We start from the raw sequence: 27,313 nt of genomic DNA, 5'->3' as shown, positions 1-27,313 counted from the left end.
AGAAAAAAAAGCCTATGAATTCCTATGTGTTCCCAGCCCAAACAATTTTGCTTTCATAAATCTCTGGAAAGAAATATGTTATAATTAATTAAGTGTGAACACTATGTAACTTACCTACACAAAAATTGTCGTAAGCCACTGCAGTACTACTGGTTGCCTTCATATTAGGTCTGGAGGCCACACTCAAAAGTCTTTGTATTCATCTCAACCCAAGATCAGAACAGCAAATAAAAATCTGGTAATTATATAACTTAGCAGAAATTAGAATATTGTAAATAGAGTTTGATTATAATTTTGTTTTTTCACTCTGAAGAGTGAATGTTATCTTGTTAGTATAATGAGATTATAGTTTTCCTCATTTTCAGTTTTTTGTTACTGACTGTAGTATTTTTACAATAAAGATGCTAAATTTGTAAAACTCTATCAAAATCGAACTAAAGGGGTGTCTGTCTGGCTCAGTCAGTAGAGCATGCAACTCTTGATCTTGGGGTTGTAAGTTCGAGCCCCACGTTGGGTGCAGAGATTACTTAAAAATAAAATCTTTTATTTTATTTTATTTACTTGAGAGAGAGTGAGAGCAAGAGTGAGAGAGAATGAGAGAGAGAGAAGCAGACTCCCCCGTTGAGCAAGGAGCCCAATGCGGGGCTCGATCCCAGAACCCTGAGATCATGACCTGAGCCGAAGGCAGGTGGTTAACCGACTGAGCCTCCCAGGCGCCCCAAAAATAAACTCTTTAAAAAAATGAACTATAAATTATACAATTTTTCATTTATGTATAAAAAAAGAAGTTTGCATGGCATTTAATTGATTTAATTTTTATGAAATAAACCCTACAAAGATTTCTCAAAGAAATTTGAAGGTCCTCAAACTACGTCTGTTTTTCATTATAAGTGAGAGATTCTCGACTATAAAACAATCATTAAACCAAGACTACACGTTGCACATCGCCATCATAGTTAAGTACTCTTTGGAAGACCATGATACTGTATGTACGAATCTGATTTCGTTTCACAGTTTCTTATCTAACGATATTTATTTTCTGCTTTCCTAACATTTTTCTTTCTTTATCTCTAGATGAAAATTAATGAGCAATTTAGGACATGATGTAACTCTAGAATTTATTGATCACATATTCAAAGACACCTACAGAATGAATCTATAGGATGGAAGTTCCACACGGCATTTGTCTAGAGTGAGATTATTTTAGGTTGTGCCTTGACTTCTGAATGTGAAACTAGATACAATTACCATAAACTAAGACAGATTGTTACAAATGAAGATACTCCAACACAAAGACTTGTAGGATTTTGTTTAGATTGTCAATGGTTGTTTCATCCAGATTTTCTTCATTGTCATCCATGGTGTGCCAGACTTCAGGGAAAGGAGACGGAATCAGATGCAAAACTGGAGCACCTAATAAGAAAGAACCAACTTGTAATGAAGAGCTTATTTCCAGTAAGTACATTAGAAAGTTATCATTCTTCAAGCACAAGTCTGAGTACCAAGTACCAGGAGCTCCATAACATGTAACGACAGCTGATAATTCATCACTTTCTGTGTACTTCCCCTGTATCTTACGCTTTTACTCCATTCATTCATTAAACAAATGTCAATTAATTCAGTAAATAATTATGAAGTGCCTACTACGTACCAGTCACTATTCTAGAAGTTGAGATTTCATCAGTGAAAAGGTGAAGCCCTGCTCAGACAGAGCTTACATTCCAGTAAGGAAAGAAACAAACAAATACTCTAAAAAGTAATTTTAGAGAATGATAAGGGTTCTAAAGAATAATAAAACAAGGTAAGGGAATAGAGAATGAGGGGCAGACAGCTGGACCAAGAAAGATGTCTTTAAAGCCAGGGAAGGCCTCTTTGAGAATCTCACATTTAGTTAGCGACATGCAACAAAGGAGAAAGCAGGCTGTGCAAAGATCTGGGGATGAGCATTCCAGGCAATAGTACTAGTAAGTGCAAAGGTCCTGAGGTAGGAGTGTGCTTGGCCTGCTTGAGGAACAGGAGGAGGACAATGTAGCTGGATCAGAGCAGTAATTGGAGAGAAAGGCAGGAGGAGATGTTGGAGAAGAACAGAGTCAGAAAAAGGAGGCTTTTGTAGGTCACGATAAAGACTTCGGGTCTTATTCTATGTGATGGCAAGCCACTAGAGCTTTAAAACAGGGAAGAAACATATATATTTTTAAGGTTTAATTTCTTTATTTGTCATAGAGGGAGGAAGGCCGAGAAAGAGAGAGAGCACAGCAGGGGGAGAGGCAGGCAAAGGGAGAAAGGAGCCCAATGCAGGACTGGATCCCTGCACCCTGGGATCATGCCCCAAGCCAAAGGCAGACCTTAACAGACTGAGCCACCCAGGCATCTGGAAGAAACATAATTTGATTTACATTTTTAAAAGATAACTCTAGCTACTATGTAAAGAATAGGGAAGCAACAGCAAAAGCTAGAGACCAATTGGGAGGTTACTACAAGAGCCCTTGAGTTGATTTAGACTTCCACCATTGACATTAAGGGTATTGCTTCCCTATTAATCAAAAAACACCAGAGTTACACGAAGTGTAAGAATATTGTCTTACTCTATGAATGGGAAGGCAAGGTCAGTGGAATATGAGCTTTTATGAGTATTCTGGAATGGGGGTGGGGCTTAAGGAGTTAGAATGACTTTCATGAAAAAATAGAGATTATTAGTGGATGATTTAATCTATCAAGTAATTAAATGTAATGGCTCCTCACCCTTCTAGATTGTTGCAAATACACAAAATACAATAAATAAACAATAAGTAAAAAACGCATATGTGCACACACGGATACATCCACACATGCACACACATTACCTCTTCTTAAAAATGGAATATGGTCATCCTGAATCACACCTCCATAATCATAATTCTGGAAATACCACCTCTCTGAGGAGTGATCCTTGAGCAAACCTAATTTGTAGAGTTCGTGTTCTGCAGATGACAATCAGACAGCAGATGATTATCGATTCTTATCTGAACAATCCTCAGAACGCAGAAGGAATTTGAAATCTCCGCACATGTGGCCATCACTTCTTAAACAATATGCAGCAGCAAGCCCAGCTACACACCTGACAATAGCATCTGGGCTGAACTTGGGGACGTACATTTTGGAGTAGTTCCAAGGAGAGAAGAACTACACACGCTCTAGCTTCGCGGGCGAGAACCTCCTTAGAGGTAGACACCAAGCAGGACAGCGGAGAGATGGAGGATGAGACCACCACAGGAACAGGGTGGGGGAGGGACACAGGTTTGCCTGAGCCTCGGGTAAAAGTTTCTCTTATAATATTCTAGATTTGAATTTTGGCAAATTCTTAATTCACGGCAAAAGTTATGCCTTGAGATGGTAGTGTTTTTCCCTGCTGCTTAGAAGAAGCACGATTCTATCCCATTCCAGGAAGTTTGTGTAGCTACTAAGGAATTCCTAGCCTGAAGTTCTGGCCTCAAAAACAGTCCTTCTGGCCTGGATTTCATCATTTATCATTTATCATTAAAGATTTATCTCATTTTCATCTCCCCCTGATGCCAATTGGCTGTGTGTGCACGCGCACGTGCGTGTGTGTGTGTGTGTGTGTGTTTCATGGGATAGGAAGGAGTAGTGGAAGCATGAAGGGAAGAAGTTATTCCGTTTTCCTTTTCCAAGCCTCACGTCTCTCTCTTGAGCCACAGATACTTTGATTCTTTTTTTGTTAATGATTTTTTATTATATTATGTTAGTCACCATACAGTACATCCCTGGTTTCCGATGTAAAGTTTGATGATTCATTACAGATACTTTGATTCTTTGCCTGGCCTGGCTTGACCTGGTCTAGACTAGTCTACTGTCGTTTAACTGACACGACACTGTCCTTTAAATGACTTTTGAAGGAGCTTGGCTTTCTCTTGCATTCTGATCTCTTACTTCCTTATAAAATCGAGATGGTTCTAGATTTAAAGGAAAATCATGTCTGAACAAGGTAGGAAATAGAAGATGACAAAGACAGAGATAAAAAAAAAGAATGAAAAATTAAAGAATGTCTTTTGGCATCATAAGGACCGTAACAGTCATCATGAGCCAGCATGCTTTTCTGACCGGAGTTTTCCCTAGACATGCATTCCGTACACTGCAAACAGGACTCTGAGAAAATATTTTCAAATCATTGCTAGGGATATGCAAATATTAAATGTAGCATTGTATGTTTCTAGTTCCAAATGCAGTCTCATGCAGGGAAATAAAGTGGGCCTACTGAAAAAGATAAATAGCAACAATAAACTAATCAGTAAAGCAAGAAAAAAAGCCAGCAAAGTATATTTTCAAATCATATATTTAAGTCATAAGTTTTGAACTTCATTTTTTCTTTTTTTGTTATAAATTTTGAATTTTAACAACGTAGCATTTGTCCATAAGAAGGAACTAAGTTGACACTTCAGTGACAGTGGTGCTTACCAATTGCTTCCAGTCTATCAAACCATCGGGCAGTTTGGGGGAAAAAATTGGGAAATGTTGGGTTGGGAGCTCCAATTAAATCCAATAAGACCAATAAATCCTAAGAGAGAAAAAAAATTGTTTAATTCTGTCACCAAAACACATTTCATATTCATCAATGGAAAAAAAAATCAGTCAAAACTAACCGCATTTTAACAGTTGAGAATAATCCAGGGAGCTGTGTAAATGAACAAAAGGGTTAATAACAGTGTAAGCTGATTATTTTGAAGAACTTTTAAAAATCTGGCTTATGCAATGTAGACAAATGGCAAAGCGTAGATTTTGTTGTGTCTGTATCCTCAAAAGGATATCACTAAGGATAAATCAGAAAGAGGACACTTAGATAATATTTTATAGAGTAAACAAGAATACATTTACTTTTATTTTCAGATGGGATTCCAAGTCTCTCTGATCGTCTATTCCATTCTAATTGGTCCTTATATCCTTGGTCTGTAAATGTTACAGCTGTCTGCGCGAAAGCACTTGGGTAGTAACTATTTATTCCTCAAAGCAGCATATAGGAAAAATTTCTTAACTATGAGCTCTGTGACCTACTGTCTCTGGATCTCCATTTTCTTTTCCATCAAACCAGAAGCCCAGACTTGCTGGTTTTTAAAGGCCCCTGCTGATGACAAGTCTCCATAATTACTCCAGTGTTTCTCGTTTGAGCCATAAAACATCAGCAGGCTTGAGGACTCCCTGAAGACTAGCTCCCACATTAAGACCTCCTGATTTATATAAATAGATCCTGACACATAGTAGATAAATATCTGCAGAGTCTCTGATTCTAACGACATAATACCTATTAACTCATGAATGATGATTAAATGTATTCATTGGGGAAAATAAGTTTGTTTGAAATAAGACTATATTTACAAGGTTGAATAAGTTACATTTTTTCTGGGAAAAAATGGTCTTAACCATCACTACGGATTCATGTATTTGGACTGATAAATAACCTTGTTCCTCCTCCTGATCAACCCGGTCTCTCCTCCTCTGAACACTTTTTAGTCACTTGGGCCAAAGGACTGAATGAGGTGCCAACCATCTTCCCTGTCCCATTATGAGCTGCCAACAGACAACAGGGTGGAGAGAATGCCAGCCTGATGTGTTAGAGCCACAGAGGACACTTAATGTGGCCATTTGGACTCACAGTGTGAAGGCGATATGGAAGGGAAAGGGATGGGTGGAGGGGGTGAGGAATAGGCTTTCAGTTCACAGGTAGGGTGATGGCGGGGATCGATGAAGACACAGGGAAGAATGAAGTCTCAAGGGTAGCGTGAGGTTCCAAGCTGGGGTTAGTGAGGATGTAAGACTGCATGAAGGAGAGAAAAACAGAGTAGGGAGAGAATTCAAAGATGAGGTGAGGGACTAGGGATCGGGTGTGGGCCCAGAAATGGGAATTAAAATGTGGCCATGCATTGCACCCATTACTTAATAATAAGAGTAGGGTTTTAAGGCAGCATCAAAAAAAAAAAAAAAAAGTTTCCATCACCATGGCAACAATATTAGACCAAAACACATCTGACACAATGTCACATACACACTGGGAATCATTATAACACTTTGAGGCCACCAAGGAAATTCTTCACTCCCATGCCCTACACCTTGTCTCACTCGCGCTCCAGTTCCCAAGACCCCGAGAGCCTCCTCAGGCTTTGTAGAGGTCTCAAGGGGTTTGCTCTCACCGTCTCTATACGGAACTAGGGAATGCACTCCCATTGGACCAGACTGGATCTGATGTTTTCTTAATCTGATTGTTTTACAGCATTTTAATTAAGCTCAGTCAAACATAACTTCTAACCCAGAATCATTCTTTTTAGCTCTGGGATTCCTCAAAAGCCCAATGCCTGCCAAGGAATGTTCTATAGTAAACACTCTGCTCCAAGAATGCCGTGGCATTTTTAGGTCTTTAATTGGCTTTAGCTTTGGTTTCCTCTGGGGCAGAACCTGAAGCTGCAGCACCATGAGAAGTCCCCAGACTAACCATGCCGTGCAGTTGGTTGGTGTCTTTCGCTCCAGGTGGGTGCGGGGTCGATGCCATCTTGGGAGCTAAGTGCCGAGACCCATACAGAGAATCACGAAGAGACCAGTGAAGCAAAGCCTCTTCCCCATCAAAGAAAATTAGCTGCAGTGAGAGGTCTGGCTTGGAGTCTGGAATATTCTGGTAAAAAGAACAGTAAAAAGATAGCAAAAACGCTGTGAGGATTAAAAAAAAAAACATCATGGTTTCCTATCAACCCGGCAAAAAGACAGATAGGCCATGAAGAAAAGGAAGACATTAAAGCAAGGGAAAATTGTCAAAATGGACTTTGTACCACTTTACCTCCAAAAATCAGCCCACTTCCCACGGTCTTCACGCATGTAAATTTCACTTTCCCCCACTCCCTCTGAATACAGAAGTCTTATATGTTTTCTTATTCCTCAGAGAAATTTGAAACTGTGCAACTGTCATGGTAGACAAGGTCACACACCACCCAGTTTCCTTCCAGAACCGTGTGTTGCTCCTGCCACTAGGAGAGATGTCCTCGGGTCTTCAGCTGATAGTCCTTCTAGGGACTGCCTCAGCCATGGGGGTGTCCTATATCTAATGACCGATCTAAGCAGGTCCTGAGGGCTCTGTGGGGCCATTCCACCTCCAGAGCTCCCCAGGGTTGGCTGAGCCTGTTGTTGAACCTGCATGGCAGATTGACTTCTCCTGCCTAATCCCATTATCTCTGCCCTCCCTGCTGCCAGGGCCACTCCCTAAGAAAGGACCTACATGCCAAGCTCCATGGCAGAGTGCATCCCAGGGGATGAAACCTGAAACAACTGCAGATCCTCCTTACTTCCCACCTTATTTGAGTCTGTAATTTTTTCACTGAATCTAGGTTCAAGGATCTGCCTTGGGAATGCATCAGGGACTCGAAGAAGAGTAATTACAGCCTCTCCTTTGAAGAAGTCTACACGTCAGTTGGGTTAGGAAAGATAAAACAGATATGTGAGCAGGACAAAGTGTGCCAAGGGTCACAGAAGCAGCATACAACTTTTCTGGGAATTGGATAGAATGACAGGTCACATCCTTGGTGTGTCAAGGAAGACGTTATGAGTCAATATTTGAGCAGAACTTAGAAGGGCTAGTAGGATTTTGATCGATTTTGTACTTTTCACTGTCACCTCTCACTTTTTACATGAGTCCTTCTGGTACCCTACCCCCCATAGCCCTCCAACCCCACTGGAATCCGTGATCTATTGAATCCTTCACCTGTTCACAGTCCTTCAACCCCACAAAGTCCTTCAATCCATATTCAAGCTTAAATTCAACAATCATTCTAACCACTCCCTTGCATACAAGCTCCACTCCCTGGCCTCTCTCCGGCTTGGTCAAACTCATGTGGCAAAACTCTAACCTTTAGACCAACTCCCTGCCTACCTCATGCCTGCAATGCAGCCGAACCTGCCTGGAGAAAAACATACAACCATTTGCTCCCCCTGCCTCAGCACAGTGCTGGGGATATGCTCCCATCAGACCGAACTGAGTCTGAGATCTCCCTAATCTGCTATGCATATCATGACTTGTCTTATCTCTCTAAGGATATTTATTTACTTATTTATTTTTTTAATCTCTAAGGATATTTAAAACAGTGTACCTCAGGTTATCTCCTGCTCCTTGTGCTCTATTTCCCCTGAATTCATTTTTCAATTCATACTGTTTTACTCCCTTTCTTTCATGCTGGAGACTGTCCTCAAATGTCTGGTCACCCTTCGTGTTCATTCATATTAAAGAGTAAGGTACTGGGGCGCCTGGATGGCTCGGTTGGAGCGTCCGACTTTTGATTTCAGCTCAGGTCATCATCTCAATGTCATGGGATGGAGCCCCATGTTGGGCTTCATGCTCCGCAGGGAGTCTGCTTGAAATTCTCTCCCTCTGCCCCTCTCCCCACCACTCTCTAAAAATAAATAAATAAATTTAAAAAAAAAAGAAAGAAAGAAAGAATAAGGTACTAAAACACTGATTAGAGACACAGGTTGGTTGGCTTCACTTCAGGGCAATCTGGTGCCCAGCTGGTGTTTCCATCGACATATCCCAGTGCTCCTTGTGCCGACTCACAAGCGCTCCCCCCACCCCAGCCTCACTTGTACCTCCCTCACTATCTCCACCAATCCCTGAGCCACTCCAGGATTTTGTCAGGGGATCACTGACTTCTCCATTTCCTCCTGGCTCTGGGGAATATGACTTCTCTCTACTCAGATATGCCATTTGCCATTTCTACATTTACCTTCTTTCTTCATATTGTGGTTCCCATTAACACATGTTCCCTAGTTTTTTCAAAGATGGAATTTTCCTGATTGTTTTAGGGTGATTTCCTGAGATGGAAAGAAATGTCTTTATCATCTGAAAACTAAGTTATCTTTTTATGCTAATCATTGCTGTTGTTTTACTATCACTCCTTAATGAGACCACAAGAAAAGGATAATTTATTACACTTTGAGTCTCTCCCTTACTCCTGACAGCATTACGCACAGGACGTGTTTGTCTGTACAATATATACACATTCAGGGTTTAATAACTACTAAGTAATTAAACAGATTTCTCGTTGGCAAAAGGTGTAAGGTACATACTTCGGGGGAGACATGCTAAGTTTCCAGTTGTTTAAAGGGCCTTGACTCTTTCCAAAGTTCCAGCTCCAAATCAAACTGCATAATAATGAAACACCAGAGCAGAATAAGATTGCCGGGGACCGAGACATTCCGCTCATGCCCACGGCGGAAGCAAAAGCAGGTAGCCTTCATACTTTGCAGGCTTAAAGGTTCAGGAGCCTCACTGAAATGTCATCAGCTGAGTGACTCCAGTGCTCAGTGCAATGGTTTACTTTCTGTTCCAAATGTTAAGACAAGAGTAGACTGTGCAGACAATGATCCTGAGTCCCGTGAGGCACCTTGTTCTCTTTGTTTCTTTTCAGGATTAGCAGGAAAACAACTGTGGTCCTCAATTTCTGGTAACTCAGTCTTAGAGCTGGGAAAATCTGCGCAGCCTGATTTATGAAGGTCTTTCAGTTCTTCATGGTACTGTGATCAATGCCTCGGTGCCAGTGTCAACATAGTAAGTGAATTGTCTGCGCTCTTTCCCCAACCAAGGCTAATGGCGCAATGATAAGGTGTAAAAACCCAAGCCAAACTCAGGGGCTTAAAGCAACACTCCTGGGTCCTCCTGGGTCTGTAGGTCAGCTGGGGGACAACTGATCCAGGCTGGGTTTGGTTGGAGGAACTCTGCCTCACCGTGACGTCGTAAAGGTGGACTCTGCCCCACATGTCTGATCCTCCCCCGGGGACCGGCGGGCCAGCCAGGGCGTGCCCTTTATGGCAAAGATATGAGAGAGCAAGCCCCATTACACAAGCACATCTCCAGTCTCTGTCCCTGTCACATCTACTAGCAACCCATTGGCCAAGACCATCAAACAACAAGTCCAGAGTCAAGGAATGAGAACCTACAACCTGCTACCCTGGGAAGGCAAAAGATGGGAATGTCTAACTGTAATCTTACCCTGGAGGGTTGCACAGAGTTGGAGCAAGAGTCCCGTCTGTTCTCCTGTCCTCTCCCACGTCACATTCCACTACCACCTACCTAATCCCCGACAGCTGAAGAACTTAAAACAGCGCCTTAATACAAGTTTAGTTAAAGTACGACTGGAAGAATGAATCTGATACTCCTCACATTTCAATTCAAACTAGTCCTTTTTTTTTTAATTGTCCACATCACTGCTACTTCTCTGAGAAAGGATAATGAAGAGAATGTGCGTGTATTTCTTAAATGGGGATGTCCAACCAACAGCTCATTCTGCCCTTTCTGTTTCTAGTCACTAAAAGCAGGTATGAACTACTTAGAAAAAGGCAAAGGCGATCACCCAGAGAAAACACACCCACTATACAGACTCTGCCTTTCACTTAAGGTCCTTATGCTGGAATGCAAACATGAAAAATTAAACTTTAATATCAGCTTCTGAATTCTCTCACCCAATTGCTGGGGAAAAGTACTAGTTAAAAGCAGAGCAGAGGATGGGACAAAGACATTATAGAAGGTTCAAGAAACAGAACAAAACAAAAAAAAACAGTGAATAGGATATGGAGAGGTTACAAACAATTCTTGCTTTCTTCAAATTCAGCATATCCAGCAAAAATAGATCAAATATCTCTATTACTTCCATTACAAGATAAACCTTTTACTTCTTTACCCCCATTGTAGCAAAGGCTGGCCCCTTCATAAAGCTCTGAGGGGAAAAAAAGGTATTTGTTGCCTGCGAACCAAGTTTTTTGTGTTTGCTTTGTTGTGTTTACTTGGTTATGAGTGATATCTGAACAAAATGTCTTCATCTAACTTAGCACTTCTTTCCAATATACCCTTAAGCACAGAGACTGAAATAACATCTGAGAGTCCCAGAAGTATTTTGTGCCGAGAACATAACAAAAGCTCTGCTATGCTACATAAAATTGAGCCGAGATTCACAGATAATAACAATGCATTTCTGCTCCATGCTTTTCATCTTGATACGTCTGAATTACCCACTCTCAGCACCACTTTGCAGCACCCCCCCCCAACTCAAGAGCCACATCTCTCAGATTAGAAGGTTGTGAAGTTTCATGGCTACATAAACAAGAGGAAAAAACATGCTTCTCATACATACGCCTGTACCAACTGTCCGCCTGCTTCATTTTTTGCAAAGAAACATTGCATTTCATTTAATATGTACGCAAAATTAAGCAATCCAGGGCCAAAGAATAAATTCACTGTCGTGTATCATAGTGTAATCTTCCAATTAATATTCATTCAACTTCTCATCATTTTGCAACAAATTAGTACAAAGTGTCCTGAAAGTCTACATTTCTAAATGGCCTTCTTACTCCCCGCAAGGATTCTAGAATTCACCCTGAGTTCTTCTAATGTGTTTTATCCCAAGAATCTATGAGATGGAAACAAATACCTCCAAGGAAAGGAGTTGCTTGTCTAAGGCACGGGCAAGTTCCATCATCATCGCACATGGCACGGCTGAATCAGTGGCTCCCACAAACACCCTGTTGTCCCAAGGGTGAAAATACTTGGAGTCGTAGTGACAGGCGAGGACCAAGTGTCGTTTAGCATTGGGGTTGAGGGTGCTGATGATATTTGAGAAAGACCGGTACCCATAGGGTGTCTGACTCAAGAAGGTGTCTACTTCCAAGACCCAGTTGGCTTGAAGTCTCTGAATTCTCTGCATGATGTGCTGATCAAAAGAAAAATCAAAATTTCAGATCTGGACAGTTTCCATTGGTTAACTATATAAATAAATATATATATATATAATTTTTTAAAAATTTTATGTGATACCTTTCAAGTTAAAAATGCAATACATGATTATGGAATTAATAGCAAGGATGATTAAAGAAAAACCTATCCCTCTCCCTTAATCGTCCCCCTACAAAGCAATCCCAATCAATTGTTAGTATTAACCAATGTTAATAGTCTGAAGTATATCTTTCTTTTTTTTTTTTTAAGATTTTATTTGTTTGAGAGAGAGAGAAAGAGAGTGTGATCGTGAGCAGGAAGGGAGAAGCAGAGGGAGAGGGAGAAGCAGGCTCCCCACTGAGCAGGGAGCCCGACACGGGCTCATCCAAAGACCCTGAAACCATGACCTGAGCCTAAGGCAGACGCTTAACAGACTGAGCCACCCAGGTGCCCATTAGTCTGATGTATATCTTTCCACACCATTCTTATTGTTTATATACTAGCACGCAAACACGTCATTTGTGAAGGGGCACATGGTTTTATGGGAATAGAACCTACATTACACATGATTCTGCCCCGTGCTGTTCCCATTGAACAATATAACAGGGTCATTTCTACATGTCAGGAGACAGAGATCCAGTTCAGTATGTATTAAAGTCCACTTTTAATATTTCTAGGAGTCTAAGAAGGCATTTTGAGAAGTCAGATATACCAAGGTCCTACAGGTCTCAACTCCTACCCTAAGCTCTTTAAAGGCAAAAACGGCAAATGGTAGCTTTTTGTCCCAAGTGCATAGCATGTGCTCCAAGTTCAGCAAATACTTCAAAATGTAACAGACACTAACAAAAGATACTGACGGTATAATGAAGTCCTGTAGCAAGGGGATGGTTGGGGGATATTTGAGGTCCTGCCCACTTTAAGAATCAATAAGCAACTCTGAACCATAATGACATATCAAGTGGTTTTCCTTTGGCAGCCAAGGTAGATTCAAACCCCGCTACAAATGGTAAAAATAAAAAGGAATCTATTCTCGCATCTCTCCTGGTCACCTGGGAACTTATGAACAACACAGGGACTGTTAGGTTGCAGATGGAAAAGAAGCACTGCTTCTGAGCCTGGCGGTGTCTTCCAAAGAGTCTAGAATGCGTGGTGTGAGGAGCTACGGTGAGGTCACTGCTGTTCCCTTTATCCCTTCCCGCCTCCATTTTCCCTTCACCTCACTTTTCTCAGGAGGTTTCATTTATTTTATCTTATGTTGAAATACTGTATACATCTTTGTAAGTTTGCCTTAAAGGATTGGTTTAAAACATCAAACGACAAACTAACCATCGCCAGAAATGGCAATTTGTTAAACAATTAACATCCGGTAGGGATGGACTTTCAGGCGATAAACAAATAACTCGTAATAACTGGAAAAGAATGGAAGGTTTTTGTCTTTTTTGGGGGGGGTTCCCCGCAAGGAAATACAAGATTTTCTAGCCTAGCCAACTCCTGTGTGGCCTGTTGTAACTGATGTGACATGACACAGAGGCAAAGGCTTTGGAAAAACTGTGGCAGGAAGCTTCCAGGAAAATAACTAAACCAGAGACAGGACAGTGATTCTCCGCTCAATCCTGCAAAAGCCAAATAAACAAACAGCCCCTGCTTCTCACTCCCTGCTTTCGGTGGTAAGGGACTTGGGCCACAAGTATATGTGTATGCAGTCCCTTACCTTTCTGATTTCAAGTTTACAAGTTCTCTTCTCAAGTAATAAAAAGAAAATGTTTCTAACCTTTTTGAAATTATCATTCACATCTCATTTGCTTTGTTTTCACCCACAATTCTTGCTCACACTAGGCTATCACTAAATATGGGCTGATTATAACTAATAAGTCAGTCTCCGTGAGAACATACAAAATTAGATGATATCAAACATAGGTAGATTGAATAGAGAGAAATCACTGTGCACCTCAGATAAGCTTTCCACAGAATATGAAAATAAGTTATTCCCAGACTTTGAGGAAAAGAAATCTTTTCCATAAAAGGGGTCATCTTAAAAAAAAAAAAGGCATATATTCCAGAACATCTGGTATCCAGATGAGGAACTACTCCAAAATCAATAGCAGCCTGTATGCTTACAAAAATGAATTGAGATTTAAAAAAATATATATCTGTTAGCTTGTTCAGCAAGGGTCTCCCACACAAACTCATTTCTCTACTCCCAAACAGGTCGTGGACATAATTTCTGATACCTTGTGTTGACAGTAAAATCCACAAAAGCATCAGCAAATGCCTCCAGAAGAGTTCTCCCTGAAGCAACTTTTTTTTTATTCAGCATAAATATTTTTTAATTATCTTAGCAACAAATTTCTTTATAAACAATCGAATTGGCTCCATAATCTAATTAGGTCACCAATATCCCTTGCTGTGCTTTTGGCTTTCAGGCTTAGTCTGCAAGTTCCCACTGCAATTCTGTAGCGTAGGATCCCCAGAATTACTGTTCTGCTCACTAGAACGCCCTAAGCAGGGGGTGCTTCCTAAAGCCAGGTAGCAAGAACTCGGGCCCCCCAGGAGTGCAAATTGCAGTTTAGGATACAGATTATACTTTGGATTATTCCTGATTTATTTTTTGGAGTGGGGAAGGGAGAAAAAGAGAGAGAGATGGTTAGATAGAGACAGAGAGAGATGCAGACAGAGATAGACAAACATTGCATAGAGCCAAAAAGGATACAAAGATAAAGGTAGAGACAAGGAGAGAAACAGAGAGTGAGAGAGGAATAGAGAGAAAGATAGACATAAATAGGACATTCTACTTCTGGTAGGGGGGAGGTCTGGGGATCTTAGGTTAGCATTAGTGAATGATCCTGGGTCTAATTTAATTTCGCATCAATTCTCATTTCCGGGTTCCAAGAAACAATGATGGTAGTAGACCAGGTTGGTTTGTTTGGAGGAAGCAGATTCTATAGTATTTGCACCAAGTCTACAAACAGATCAGTGTCAGGATGCTGAACCCTGACACCGGGGACTTCAGGGTACCTATATCTTCTTGGACGGTCCACATATTAGTCTCTTGGGCTCCACATTGAGCGCTCTCCCCCCAAGACCCTTCACCCAGAGCTATCCATACTTTCAGCTAAAGAAGCCCAGTTTCAGCTTCTCAGATGTACTGTTCATCTATATGGGATTTTAACCCTGAGGTTTCTCGCTTGCCTCTTTTAGGCAAAGTTTCTGGCTTGCTCCTTAGTGAGATTTGATCATTCTGATTTTTAAACCATTTTTTTATTCCCATCTCAGAGAGAAGTCACTGAAATACCCCAAACTTTCACACTTTCAAACTATTTATTTTACAAATAAAATCTCTCCTAAAGAATATATTCTAAAAATCCAATAGGCATCTTAAGGCTCATTGATCAGAGACAGTAAAAATGGAGACTCCAGAGGGCACCTGGGTGGCTCAGTTGATTAAGCATCCGACTCCTGATTTCAGCTCAGGTCATGATCTCAGGGTTGTAAGATTGAGGCCCTGCATTGGGATCTACACTCAGTGTGGAGTCTGCTTGGGCTTCTCTCTCTTTCCTCTCCCTTTGCCCCCACCCTCTTAAAAAAATGGAGACTATAGGACATTGTTCCTGTATTATTCTCTGAAAAAGAATCTATAGCAAAGCATAACTTTATTGATAACGGCAAAGGTCAACTCAATAACCAATGTTATACCAAGTCCATGTATCTTTAGACTTGAAAGTCTTCTCTAGTTATAACCCTGAAACTCTGTAAATAATAAAACATCTAATCCAGGGCTCAAAAAGGTCTCAGGAAAAAAGTAGATTTTCCACCATTCTTGTTTGAACTTAGTTCTGAGTGACAGGTACTAATCCTCGTCCAACTGAGTCTGTTAGCGTAACTCCCTCACCATAACCTAAACGTCAGGCACCTCATCTTCTAAAGCAGAAACATTTCATCTTCCACAGCGTAGGGGACATCTCTCTAAAAATTCATGGTGATCTTCTTCTCAAAAAAATTATAAAATTGAATCTCTCTTTTTTTTTTAAGATTTTATTTATTTATTTGACAGAGACAGAGACAGCCAGCGAGAGAGGGAACACAAGCAGGGGGAGTGGGAGAGGAAGAAGCAGGCTCCTAGCGGAGGAGCCTGATGTGGGGCTCGATCCCACAACGCCGGGATCACGCCCTGAGCTGAAGGCAGACGCCCAACCGCTGTGCCACCCAGGCGCCCCTAAAATTGAATCTCTTAAGTGACATGTCTATCACTATCATCCTGTTCGGATTACTGCCACATCAGCTAGAAGGTGCATAAGCAGCCCAGCAAACAGGTCCCAGCACATTCCAAAATACTGTCAATAAACTTCTCATTTGCCTCCACCCCGTATGGCATGGAAAGTGTTGCGGGTTCAGTCATTTTCATGTAGTTTTTAATCACAACAGTGTCTATGTGTAGTATTTATGCTACATATTCTGTCAAAAGCTATATACAGATCCAAACAGCAATATTTGTTGAGTTTATGGCTTTCTAAAGCCTGCAGGCAAGGACCCTCAGGTCTGAAGTATTCCTACGTGTTTCTGGACATATACAGCCTTCTGATCAAATGGCATGGGGAAATGAAGAAAGTTGAATTGAACGAATGAATCTATAGACCTAATTTTTTTTTCTAATGAGAAACTGAGGATTTTGGAAAGCCCCAGTAAGCACCCTGAGCTTGGTTTAAGAAAATGCTCAGGTGGGGCACCTGGGTGGCTCAGTCGTTAAGTGTCTGCCTTCGGCTCAGGGCGTGATCCTGGAGTTCTGGGATCGAGCCCCACATCAGGCTCCTCCTCTGGGAGCCTGCTTCTTCCTCTCCCACTCCCCCTGCCTGTGTTCCCTCTCTCGCTGGCTGTCTCTATCTCTGTCAAATAAATAAATAAAAATCTTTAAAAAAAAAATGCTGGGGAGATGAGGCCCAGGGAATATCATTGAAATGAATGGCAGGTGTCTCACCCTCCAACGCAGGCAAGAGAAGATCCCGAGCTGGAGACTGTGAACACACACTCCAGAGCTGGTTCCTCCCAGCCACTGCTCTTAGTGATAGGATCAAGAAGTCAAGCAGATCTGGGTCCAAATTCTGGTTTCATCACCCCTATGTGTATAACCCTGAACAAGTGAACTCATACACCTAAATCTCAGGCCTTTTCAATCTGTAGCATTAGCATAATGCTAGTACCCACGTGGCAGCATTGTTGTGAGGACTGAATGAGAAAATCCATGCAAAGAACTCCATAAAATGCCTGACAAAAAAAAAAAACCCAGTGCTCCATGAAATTCAGCCATCATCATTATTATTCCTCACTCTGCCTAAAGGTGAGAAAGAACAAAGGTGCTCTTTGGGTCTCCACTGTCTAATTCCTTGGGAGAAACAGGTGCCGGTGGTTGGAAGACAAGAACCTAGTGGAGCAACGGACAATGGCTATCTGGGCTAGACGCGAGAGGCAGGAGCCTTGTCCTGGGCACAAAGGATGAGCCTAACAGCTGTGTTGCTGGGCCTTGCAGGTGTCACTCTAACACAGAAGTGGGGTGCCGAGGTCTTGTGCCTGGAGAGTTAGGCAGGTGGAGTACAATCAGAGGAGGATTTGAGGGGCCAGTCCCTCCCCATTCTTTCTCGAGCTGCCCCTTGAAATGACGCTATTTGGCAAAAAGCAGTCATCCAGAGGTGGGATATCAGATCACTCAGGAAGACTGGCACTAAGGAGGCAGGGACATTTAAGGTCTAGCCCAGCTACGGTTTAATTTACCCTCTAGAGCAGTGCCTTTCAAACTGCAGTGGTAAAAATCAGTGGATCTTGAAATCAGTTTACTGGGTCATGACCCACATTAAAAAACAAAATAAAACAAAACAACTAGCACAGCAGAATCAACAATATCGAGTAAATCGCAGGAGAGAAGAGTGTGGATTTTTTTCATGAGACTTTGGTGTCATTTAAATCTATTTTTATATCTGTGTGTATAAAATGTAATTTAAAAAAAATTGTTTACTTTTTTTTTTTCAACATGGGTCAGAGTCAGAAGTGTCAGAAGCACCACACTGGTACAAGTAGCTTATTACGATTCTCTCCTTTCCCTCCAGGAAGCATACAATTTCCCAAGAGGAATGGAGGCCTGCTAGGACAGTAACTCACCCTTGGCCCAGAATTGTCAAGCAAGGCCCACCTAGGGCTGTTGACCGTGGGAGGGCCTTAGGGTCCAAGAAAACATGGTTGGGTGCCTGGGGGTGTGTTACAGAAATGACCAGGAGTTGAATACTTGTACGCTGTCTCCTACTGCACCCCGACAGAGATTGCAGGCATAAATTGATTTAGATTAACCCGTATCACTCCAATCGGAACAGACATTCACTCTCAGTTGTTTGCTTGTCCGGGTCGCTTATTTTGGTGAATGAGAAGATGAGATGACAGATCTGAATATCAGACAACTCAGAACTTGGGTCATGATGGTACCTCTCATGTGAAAGCAAAGTGTTCAACAACCTTTAAGGGTGGGGGCCGCCTCCTCACCTGGCGAGCAGCATAGCTTCCCGGGGATCCCGGGTATCGCTCTATCAGCAACGGTCGCAAGTCGTTTTCCCACATTCCAGAAATATTGGTGCCTTCTGCAACTTGTCGAAGGGACGATGAGTTCAAAATGGCTGGTTGGTGATAATACTGAGGATTGAAAAACATTATTTAACTGGCTATCATTTCATAAAATGGCCAAGATTTAACCCTGAGACATTCGCTGTAGAGAACCGTTTCCTTTGAACCTCAAACTAAAGAGATAGCTCTATGTCAGAAAGCAAATTAAACTACTCAACTCTAAAATGGGCCCCTCAGATCTAGAAAGTCACACTGTTTCGGCCGCTTATTTTTAAAACAAAATGAATGTAATGCGTTGAACCTGAGAATTAATATTTGGCACTTCCTGTGTAACTTTGAATGATTTTACTACCAGCGCTTTGTAAAACTAAGATTTAAAATATCAATTATTGATCTCCTATTCTTAAGAAAACCCAACATTTACAAAACTGCAGCCAACAGAACAATTATACTTTGTAGCATTTGGCTTTATAAAGGGCAATGCGGCATTACAGAGGAAACACAGTCTTAGAGTCAGAGAAGTGGAATTCAGAGCTTCTGGCTGTCGTTTATAGGTTGTATGACTTTGGGTAGGTCCCTTAGCTTCTCATTCCCCTCAAAAAAAACTAATAAAGGAATTTGAGCTACGTCTTCACTGTCCAATATGGTAGCCACTAGCCACATATGACTATTAAGCTCTTGAAATGTAGCTAGTTGAATTGAGATGGGCTTTAACTGTAATATTCACGTTACTTCTCAAAGACTTCGAACAAGAAAAAAGTGAAAAAATATCCCATTAGTAAGTTTAATGGTGATTACATATTCACATTTCATATATTGAGTTACATAAAACATATTATTAAAAGTCATTTCACCTATTGCTTTTTACTTTTTTTTAATGTAGCTACTAGAAAACCTAAAATTACATATGTGCTTCTCGTCATATATTTGTATCGGACAGCTCTAGACTAGATATCGTTGAAATTCCTTTCAGCCAGAGTTTGGTGATTCTATAACCCATTAACTAGTACACTTTTTATCTTCAGCTAAAATTATTTAAAAATTCTATTAACGGGGCGCCTGGGTGGCACAGCGGTTAAGCGTCTGCCTTCGGCTCAGGGCGTGATCCCGGCGTTATGGGATCGAGCCCCACATCGGGCTCCTCCGCTATGAGCCTGCTTCTTCCTCTCCCACTCCCCCTGCTTGTGTTCCCTCTCTCGCTGGCTGTCTCTATCTCTGTCAAATAAATAAATAAAATCTTTAAAAAAATAAAATAAAATAAAAATAAAAATTCTATTAACTTTCACACTCTTTAGAATATTTACCTATTAGCCGAGTTAACCTTAAAGAGCTAAATAAACATAAAAATCAAACTTGTATTTTGGATATGACTTTATACACACTCTTCTTGTGATGAATCATTCATCCATTGCATGTTTATCAAGTACTTAGTGCTGGAAGGGGTTACTCTTCCCACATGGAAGTGTGCGATTGATCCGCTGATTTCTTCCCTAAGGGGAATGATGAAGGTAAAGTAAGGATAGAAAATTCTTTGGAATGCAAAACAGAAGCTGAAGGAGCCTCGTCTGCTTCACAGCTCTTTCCAGCACCAGCGTTGGCTGACTGTATCTCAGTTATCACAGAGGTATTTTCACTCCATGTGGCTAGTGAGAAACTGTGGAATTAAAGAATGCTAATTGCCAAGTGACTTACACTCATCTACACGTTGCTATATCTCACCATTACTCTATGGGGTGGTCATGCAAAGAGCATGTGGGTTCAGACACACACCCTCAACTCAGCCCCCCACCACTCACTAGCTGTAACTCCGACGGGTTACTTAACCTCATTAAGCCTCACTCGCCTCATCTGTAAAATGGAGGCAATAACACAGACTTCCTAGAGGAATTATAATTAAGTGAGATAATATATATAAGCTGTCATAGTAAACATTCAACAAGTTTTCATTCTGTTACCTTCTATCAAACACAAAAGAGGTAAAAAATTTAGACCTGGAAAGACAACTTAGAGATGATCTAATCCAGCCTCCCCGACTGATGTCAGTGGAAACTGAGGTTCGTAGAGACCAGATGATTTTCCTAAGGTCGTACGAGAGCTCCACATAAGTCCATGAAAATATCTGGGTTCCATGGATTCCCCAGTCCCATGCCCTTCTGTTCTGCCTCCCTGTCTCTCTGCCTCATTACCCTGGAGGTAACCCCAGTGTGGATGCTGGGCCCGAACCTCTTCAGATTTGTCTTTGTTACAGATAATATACTTTAAATATATTTCCTGCATAAATTCGTCACTGCAGCCTTTAAATTCCTTGGTACTTTCTGGATCTCAGTCCTTAAGTTAGCTCTCGAACAGCACTTTGAGAAGAAAGCTGACACTAACAGACGAAGCAACAGAAATGTGAAAAGGACAAAGAAGGAACTGGAGGCAGAAATGGGATGATGTCTGTGGTTAATTACTACTTAAGCAGGCCTACAGAGCCTGCCTGGTCTTTCCTCCTGCCTCGCTGCCCCCAGGCAGGGCCACTTGCCCCAGTGCACCACGCTTCAGTCTTCCTGGCCTCCTTCCAGATCCCAAAGTTCTGGGAGACTCTGCCCCGTCACGGCGTTTGCACCTGTTGTGACTTCCGGCTTGCAGGCTTTTTCTCCCTCTTCACCCAACTCTCCTGCTTACTCAGGTTATGACTTGGAGACCACTTTCCTGTGTGTTGACTTGATTTCGTACAGGGCTTCTGCTCCACAGGGGCAACGACTGTCTTTATAGCCTAGTCCCTCCCACAGCCACACGGCGCCCCGGGCGTCCTGAGTACTCAGTCAATATTGGGTGTGGTCATCAAATAAGGAATTGACAGATGAACGGTCTCTCTAAAATTGTCTTCACCAAGCCTGTGTCTATATAATAATAAAGTAAAATGAGCATTAAAAATATCAAATCAGTTAAATGTACAAGCAATTATAAAAATGGGAGAAATGAGAAGCTACTTGCTGCAAAGGGCTAGAAAGGGCTGTGATTCAATTTTGGTGTCTTTGCTGTCTTTTAATTTCTCATCTCAATGCCTGTGATGCCGTAGGGTTGGTTAGGCCCAAGGCAATCTCTGTAAACACCGAGAACTGCTGTGTCGGGAAGGCTGTCTGACCGGTGACTCCTTTTCTGTTAAGTGTCCATTACTCCATCCCAGAGCCTACCTGGTCACTGTGGATGAGGTCCTTCACCATGTCCATGGTGGGAGGAAATCGAGCTCTTATTTAAACGGGCAATTTATGGCAATGTACGAAAGAGTTCTTAAGAGATTTAAGAAAAAACAGGAACAAGATAAATAACCCTCCAGCATTGCTAGCTGTAACAGATACCGTAGGTGAAATATAGTTGAGAAATAGCACCAAAAAGTGCTTGATGGACGAATGAAGGGTAAGTGGACCAGACAGGCCCATTGATTGATGTTCCTCGATACCCAGAATTACACGTGTTGCTTCTCAATCTCCTGGGCTCAGCCATTTAATTAACATGCTTCAGTAAAGACCCCTCCTCTCCCTGCCTCCCTGGAAGGAAAGATACTCCTGTGAAACTATACAAATAAAAGCTTCCCAGTCAGTGAAGGACAGACAAGGGGAAACAAGCACACTCCATTAATGATTTAAGCCCTCCTCATCATTAAAGCCTTGTACAGAAAGCACTGGACTCTTCCAACCAAAATGGTGCCCATTCAGCTTTCATGGAGGCTCACTCTCAGAACTCAATGAATATAAAAATCTATGTGGAGATAAGAGGAAGAATTGAGGGGAGAAACCTGGAAAGAAAGTGTGGGCTGAACATGAGGAAAGTAAATGAGGCAAAAACAGTGTGGAGCCCAGTGTTAAATGCAAACCCCAAGTTAGTCTAGGCTTATTTCAGTTAAAGGCACATAGACAGGTTTCTTTGGCATAGGCATTCTCAGACGAGCGAGTCTCTATTACAGCCCCTGCCTTGTCTTTTCAGCCAGGCAGAAAGGACAATAAGTCTGCTTTGGGTGACAAGAATCTTTCAGCTAAAAAAGTGTGAACCAGATATCCTGAAACATCTCCTCTAGGCTAATCATGTGGTGCCAGGCCAAAGAGGGGTTTAATTACATAATTTGTAGAGTTGGCCCCACTTGCAGGGGGATTTGAGGTCCCAAGCCATTGAATTAAAGGGAGATCATTATAGAAGCCCAGCGATTTCAATTCCAGTTCTCATCCCATATGAGTGTCTCCCAGACAGCACTCAGATGAACTCCTGTGTCTACCGGTAGATTCAACCCAGCCAGTATTTACAGAAATCCTTCCGGTGTGTCCAATGCCTCTGACATGACAAATGCAGGTGTGGAAAAGTTGAGAACTGAGTAAGATAAAGTTCTGTCTTCTTTCAATGCAAGGAGCCTTCTACCTAAAAGAAAAGCAATGTAGACTTTAAACCAACAACTCAAGAGTCAAATCTCAGGTCCCTGACTTACCAGCTGTGACTAGGCAAGGCTTAACGATCTGTAGGGATGTCACAGTACTTATTTGCCAGGTGGTGGGAGCTCAAAGATGGCAGATTTCGTCTTTCTCCCCCTGCCAATACCCAGCCTACCACTGACCTCCTTGTGCCTGCCTCGGAGTCTCCACTGTTATTTCCCTAAGAATCGTGGTGGGTAAAGGGGTGAATGGCTAAGGACTTTTAAGCCATGGAAGAGGGGAACCCTAAAACCCTTCAGAATATGTGTAACGCCAGAAGCAGAACAATGTGAAGTGCTGAAGACAGCAGACCGGCCTGCCAGAGAGGATCCCGGAGAGGGACCCCTAGCGGAGCCCAACCCTCCCGTATATGGTTCCTCTGTTCAAAAACTCTGCCCCTCCACATCCAATACGACTTGAAATGTTCGCCTTTGTTATAATAAAGGAAAATTCTACTAATTGAAATACATCGGTTCCCAACTTTGTGACAGAGCAAGTTTGGAAACAACCTAAATATCCATCAGTAAAAGGATAGTTAAATTATAGAATATGAATGATTTTGTAATCATCAAGTGACGCTTTCAATGAATATTACTGGTTCAAGGAAATACTCATATTTTAAGTGACGTAGTAAAATATAAAACCATATATGCAGCATAATCTCTAGTATGAAATAAGTATTTGTGTGTGTTATTTTAAAAAATAAACAATTAGTCTTTATTGAGCATTTACCATAGGGCAGCTCGGTGCTAAGTGCTTTACATGGATAGCTCAATTCTCATAAAAACCTACAAGATTGGTATAATTGTCCATTTCTTTAAATAAAAATACACACCATATACACATATGTGTGTGTGCATAAAAATATGATATATGTATGTACAGAAAAAAGAGGAGGGAGGGAGGGAGAGAGAGAGACTATTTTCCTAGTTTTCTAAAATAAGCGTGTTAACTTTATAATTGGGAGATTTCAGTAGAAGCCCTACTTTTTAACTAATAGCTTCCTTAAAAAAAAAATATGCAAACTTCCTAGCAGTCATCAGTCTTTCACACTTAAGAGAGGGCTGATTTAATGAGATTCTTTTTAACAGCCAGTTGACAAGGTTGTACCAAAGGAATGGATCTGTACCAAAGAAACAGGGTTGGGGATCAAGGATGGGACAGGATTCCAGAGAAGTAGTTGGGAATAAGCTCAACCCCAGGACAATCACCTTTAAGCTCCAAGAGGGAGATCAGGAAAGGGAAAAAAAGGGAGGGAAGGTTCCAGATACAAACTACCTATTTTGGAATTCTATTTAGGGTCCAGTCTGACCCAGAAAAAGGGAAGTAAGCTCTTCCTCTGGCCCCCCAACCTCCCACCAGCCCCATCCTCCTTCACTACTGAACACTGTTCCCTACACCATCAGCCAGGACTCATTTACTTCGGAGAAGAGAGTGGTAGAGGACACAGGAAAGTTCTTCAGTTTCACTGGTGTAGGAGTGGTCAGGTGTCCTCACCTGTAAGTTGGGAGGGAATCTCCCCTCCCCCCAGGGGCACTGTGAGGTTCAAGTGAGATGATTATATATAAGAGCCCTGGTGCCCAGATGCCAATGCCTCTAAATATACACCTGCAGGCCCGCCTGAGAATCTAACCGTTTATAATAACTGCTTCTATGGGAAAATGTCTGCAGCTTTCAAATAACCAAATCACCACGTCACAGTCTCTGAACTCAACCATCAAGCAGTTTTTAGGTACGAGATGCCACTGAAGGAGACACACCTTTATTTCAAAGCAAAGGAAATGGATTTCAGAACCAATGTTTTCTTTACTAAACCTCACCTTTTGGCAGACCAGTGTACCTCAGTGATTAAAATAGTTACGTGCCATATATAGCGGGAAGGCATGTATTTTAGTATGGACCAATTCATTTCCCAGGTTGCAAACTGACCGGCCACCTGCAGAACTTTATGTAGGCCTCCAGAGTAAGGGAGGAGGGGGCCGGAAATTGGCAATCGTCATGGCTGATTTTGCCATTTGCTTCATTTGCTTACCGCATTTGAAAGCATCCAGTTTCCTAGTAGAACAGTGATTAGAAGCTTCTTAAAATAAATATAATAAGGGATTCATGCTTTAAAAGACTTTTCTCAAAGTTAAATTCTCAGTAGTTCAAAACGTGTTCAGAATCCAACACCGTCTCCCATCTACAAATACATCTTGCCTACAATTGATTCCTAAGGAACAGCTCATTCAAACAGTTCCCATCTCACTTATTCACCCATTTAGATGAATCAAAAAGACACATTTGATGTGGCTCCATATTCTGGTTATTAATGCTCCCTTCCCAATTTCTGACTAGAAGGGTACTGGGGGTGAAGTGAAGAAGGAAAGGGTTTAAGTATGGGACTCAGTGTCCCTTGAAGGACGTTACTCCTACTGAACGCCCATGGAGAGTTTTTCTTCTAACGCAATTATTCTTGAGTTGCCTTCGCACACCCTCTCCAGGGTCCTCGTGGCTGGTGGTCTCCACGTGTAAGTGGGAGCACGTTGTGGTGTCTAAACGGTGAAGCTAAGGAAACATAACACAAACTGAAGTGGGCCATTCATTTACACATGCGTGTGGCTGCGAGCGAGTCCGCACGTGACCCAGACAGGGCCTGTGCATTCACCGGTGTGCCCTGTTTTCCCGGCGTGTGAGGAAATACAAGCATACCGTAAGCATTGAAAAAATCTGATCCATAACACTGTCAAAGTTTACAACTCCTTACTGCTTTTCTTAGTATTTTTAAAAGCATACCATTTTACTCCAATACCATTAACGTATGCGTAATCCCCTAGCACTGTCATGATTTCAAAACTGTTACAGAAGAAAAAGAAATGACTTTGGACCTATTTACTTCACACAGAGGAAACTTGCATCGTAAGTTCCTTATATGAATTTCCACCTACAACCAGATACATCGCCCTGACAACTGCACGGATTCTCTTTTGAGAAAAAACCAAATACTTTAAAGTGAAGCTGATGTCCAGTTAGAGCTGCTGCGCTTAAAAACCTAAAATAAACGGTAACACACATCTGTCCAGAGACTGCAGGGAAACTCCAAGGTCCAGGGGCGTCCGCGGATGCAGCGGTGGGGGAGCGCTGGGCACACCCCCCGGCGCGGCGGGTAGCCCAGTGGCCGCCGAGCGCCGCGACCGCCCGCCTCCGGGGTCCCGAGTGGGCGGCGGCTCGGCGAAGCGCCCTCACCTCGCCGCTCGGCCGCCGCCGGCTAGACACACTTCCTGTGCCTATCGGTACCCGCATCAGACCGCAGCCGAGGGGAGGCTGGTGACATCACTCTGCTCCCGTGGCGTCTCCAGAGCAGCCCCGGGGCCAGTGAGGCACCCCGACGAGGACGCAGAGCCCCGATTCCTCCGGGTGCCCTTTGCGGGCACGGCTGCCTGGGCCGGCCACCGCGGCTCTACCCGCCTCCCACCCTGCCAAGGTGGGGTCTCCCGGCCCCGGGTCCCCGCGCGCCGCACCAGCCGCCCAGGTACAGTCACGCAGCGGCTCACCTTCTCCTGGATCCAGTCCACGGAGCCTCGGTATCTGACCCCCCGGGCCGCCAGGGGCAGCGCGGCCACCAGTAGCAGCAGGTGGAGGGTGTCCATGACACGCCGGTCCCCGCCGCCTGCCATCTCCAAGGCTGTCTGGGCGCCTGCTGCCCTGGCCGCCGGCGGTCACGAGCCCGGGAACGCGCGTCCTTCGCCGTCCCCCTTCTCCACCCTTGGGTCGACTGCGCCCGCCTCCCCATCGCCTCCCGGTCCCCTCCCCACTGCGCTGCGCAGGCCGAGGACGCAGCTCTCCTCCCCCCACCCCCGACCTTCGCAACCCCGGGGCTGGGCTGTCCTGGGAGGCAGGAGCTTCCGAACCCAGGGAACGCAGCCGGCGGAGGAAGAAAGGAAGGAAGAGACTGGGAAGAGGCATGTTTATGGTCTCCAGTGCCGTGTAACTGGGAATAGAAAGGGGAGAGCGGGTTCATCAGACCCTGTGTGGTTATGAAGGGTTTTCCTCCAGCTCTTCAGGAAGGGATGGGCAGGGAATGGACATTTACTGAATTCTTCTGTACCAGGCACTGTCCTAAGTGCCTGGCTCTTCTGGTGTCCCTTCTGTAATCTTCGTAACCATGTGAAGTAGGTATCAGCCCCACTTTACAGATGAGGAAACTGAGACTCCCCCTGCACAAAGCCTGAATGAGAAACCCTCAAAGTATTTCCTTTATAACAGCCCAGCATATCTTTCCTTTTTCTCACAAATAGTTGCCTTGCCTTAGAGGCAACGGATCATCATACTCCCGAACTGAGAGGGATGGTTGAAGTGATTACCTGAAACAAACGAGATCGAGAATGTTCACAGTGGCTCTTGAGGTAGTCCTCTTCTCCAATGCATGCCCTCAGAAGGCAAACCTAAATACAATTGTATTTACTTTGTAACATCAAAGATCACTGTTACCAAAATAATCTTAGAAAAAAACAAAACAGTGTCTCAATATTGTCTGTAGGTGTGTGGCCTAAGTTGT

The 27,313-nt window shown here is 42.8% G+C and overlaps 1 protein-coding gene across 2 annotated transcripts; it reads right to left on the bottom strand.

The window, feature by feature from the left end:
* Positions 1 to 1,104: 1,104 nt before the first annotated feature.
* QPCT (glutaminyl-peptide cyclotransferase) lies at positions 1,105 to 26,563 on the bottom strand. Of its 2 annotated transcripts, XM_040623112.1 has the most exons (7): positions 26,310 to 26,562; positions 18,254 to 18,400; positions 11,451 to 11,729; positions 6,479 to 6,655; positions 4,453 to 4,552; positions 2,844 to 2,960; positions 1,105 to 1,413 (listed from the first exon to the last, which is right to left on the bottom strand). In XM_040623112.1, the coding sequence occupies exons 1-7, from the start codon at positions 26,430 to 26,432 to the stop codon at positions 1,268 to 1,270; spliced, it is 1,089 nt and encodes a 362-aa protein (XP_040479046.1). In that variant the 5' UTR covers positions 26,433 to 26,562; the 3' UTR covers positions 1,105 to 1,267. The 2 variants fall into 2 exon arrangements, with proteins under 2 accessions (XP_040479046.1, XP_040479047.1); XM_040623113.1 differs by lacking the exon at positions 2,844 to 2,960 and having other exon boundaries at positions 26,310 to 26,563.
* Positions 26,564 to 27,313: the final 750 nt, after the last annotated feature.

Source organism: Ursus maritimus, unplaced genomic scaffold (assembly GCF_017311325.1).
Source record: "Ursus maritimus isolate PB19 unplaced genomic scaffold, ASM1731132v1 scaffold_6, whole genome shotgun sequence".
NCBI classification, from domain to species: domain Eukaryota; kingdom Metazoa; phylum Chordata; class Mammalia; order Carnivora; family Ursidae; genus Ursus; species Ursus maritimus.
The sequence above is the reverse complement of the archived record's forward strand: the minus strand, read 5'-3'. Positions and strand labels throughout refer to the sequence as shown.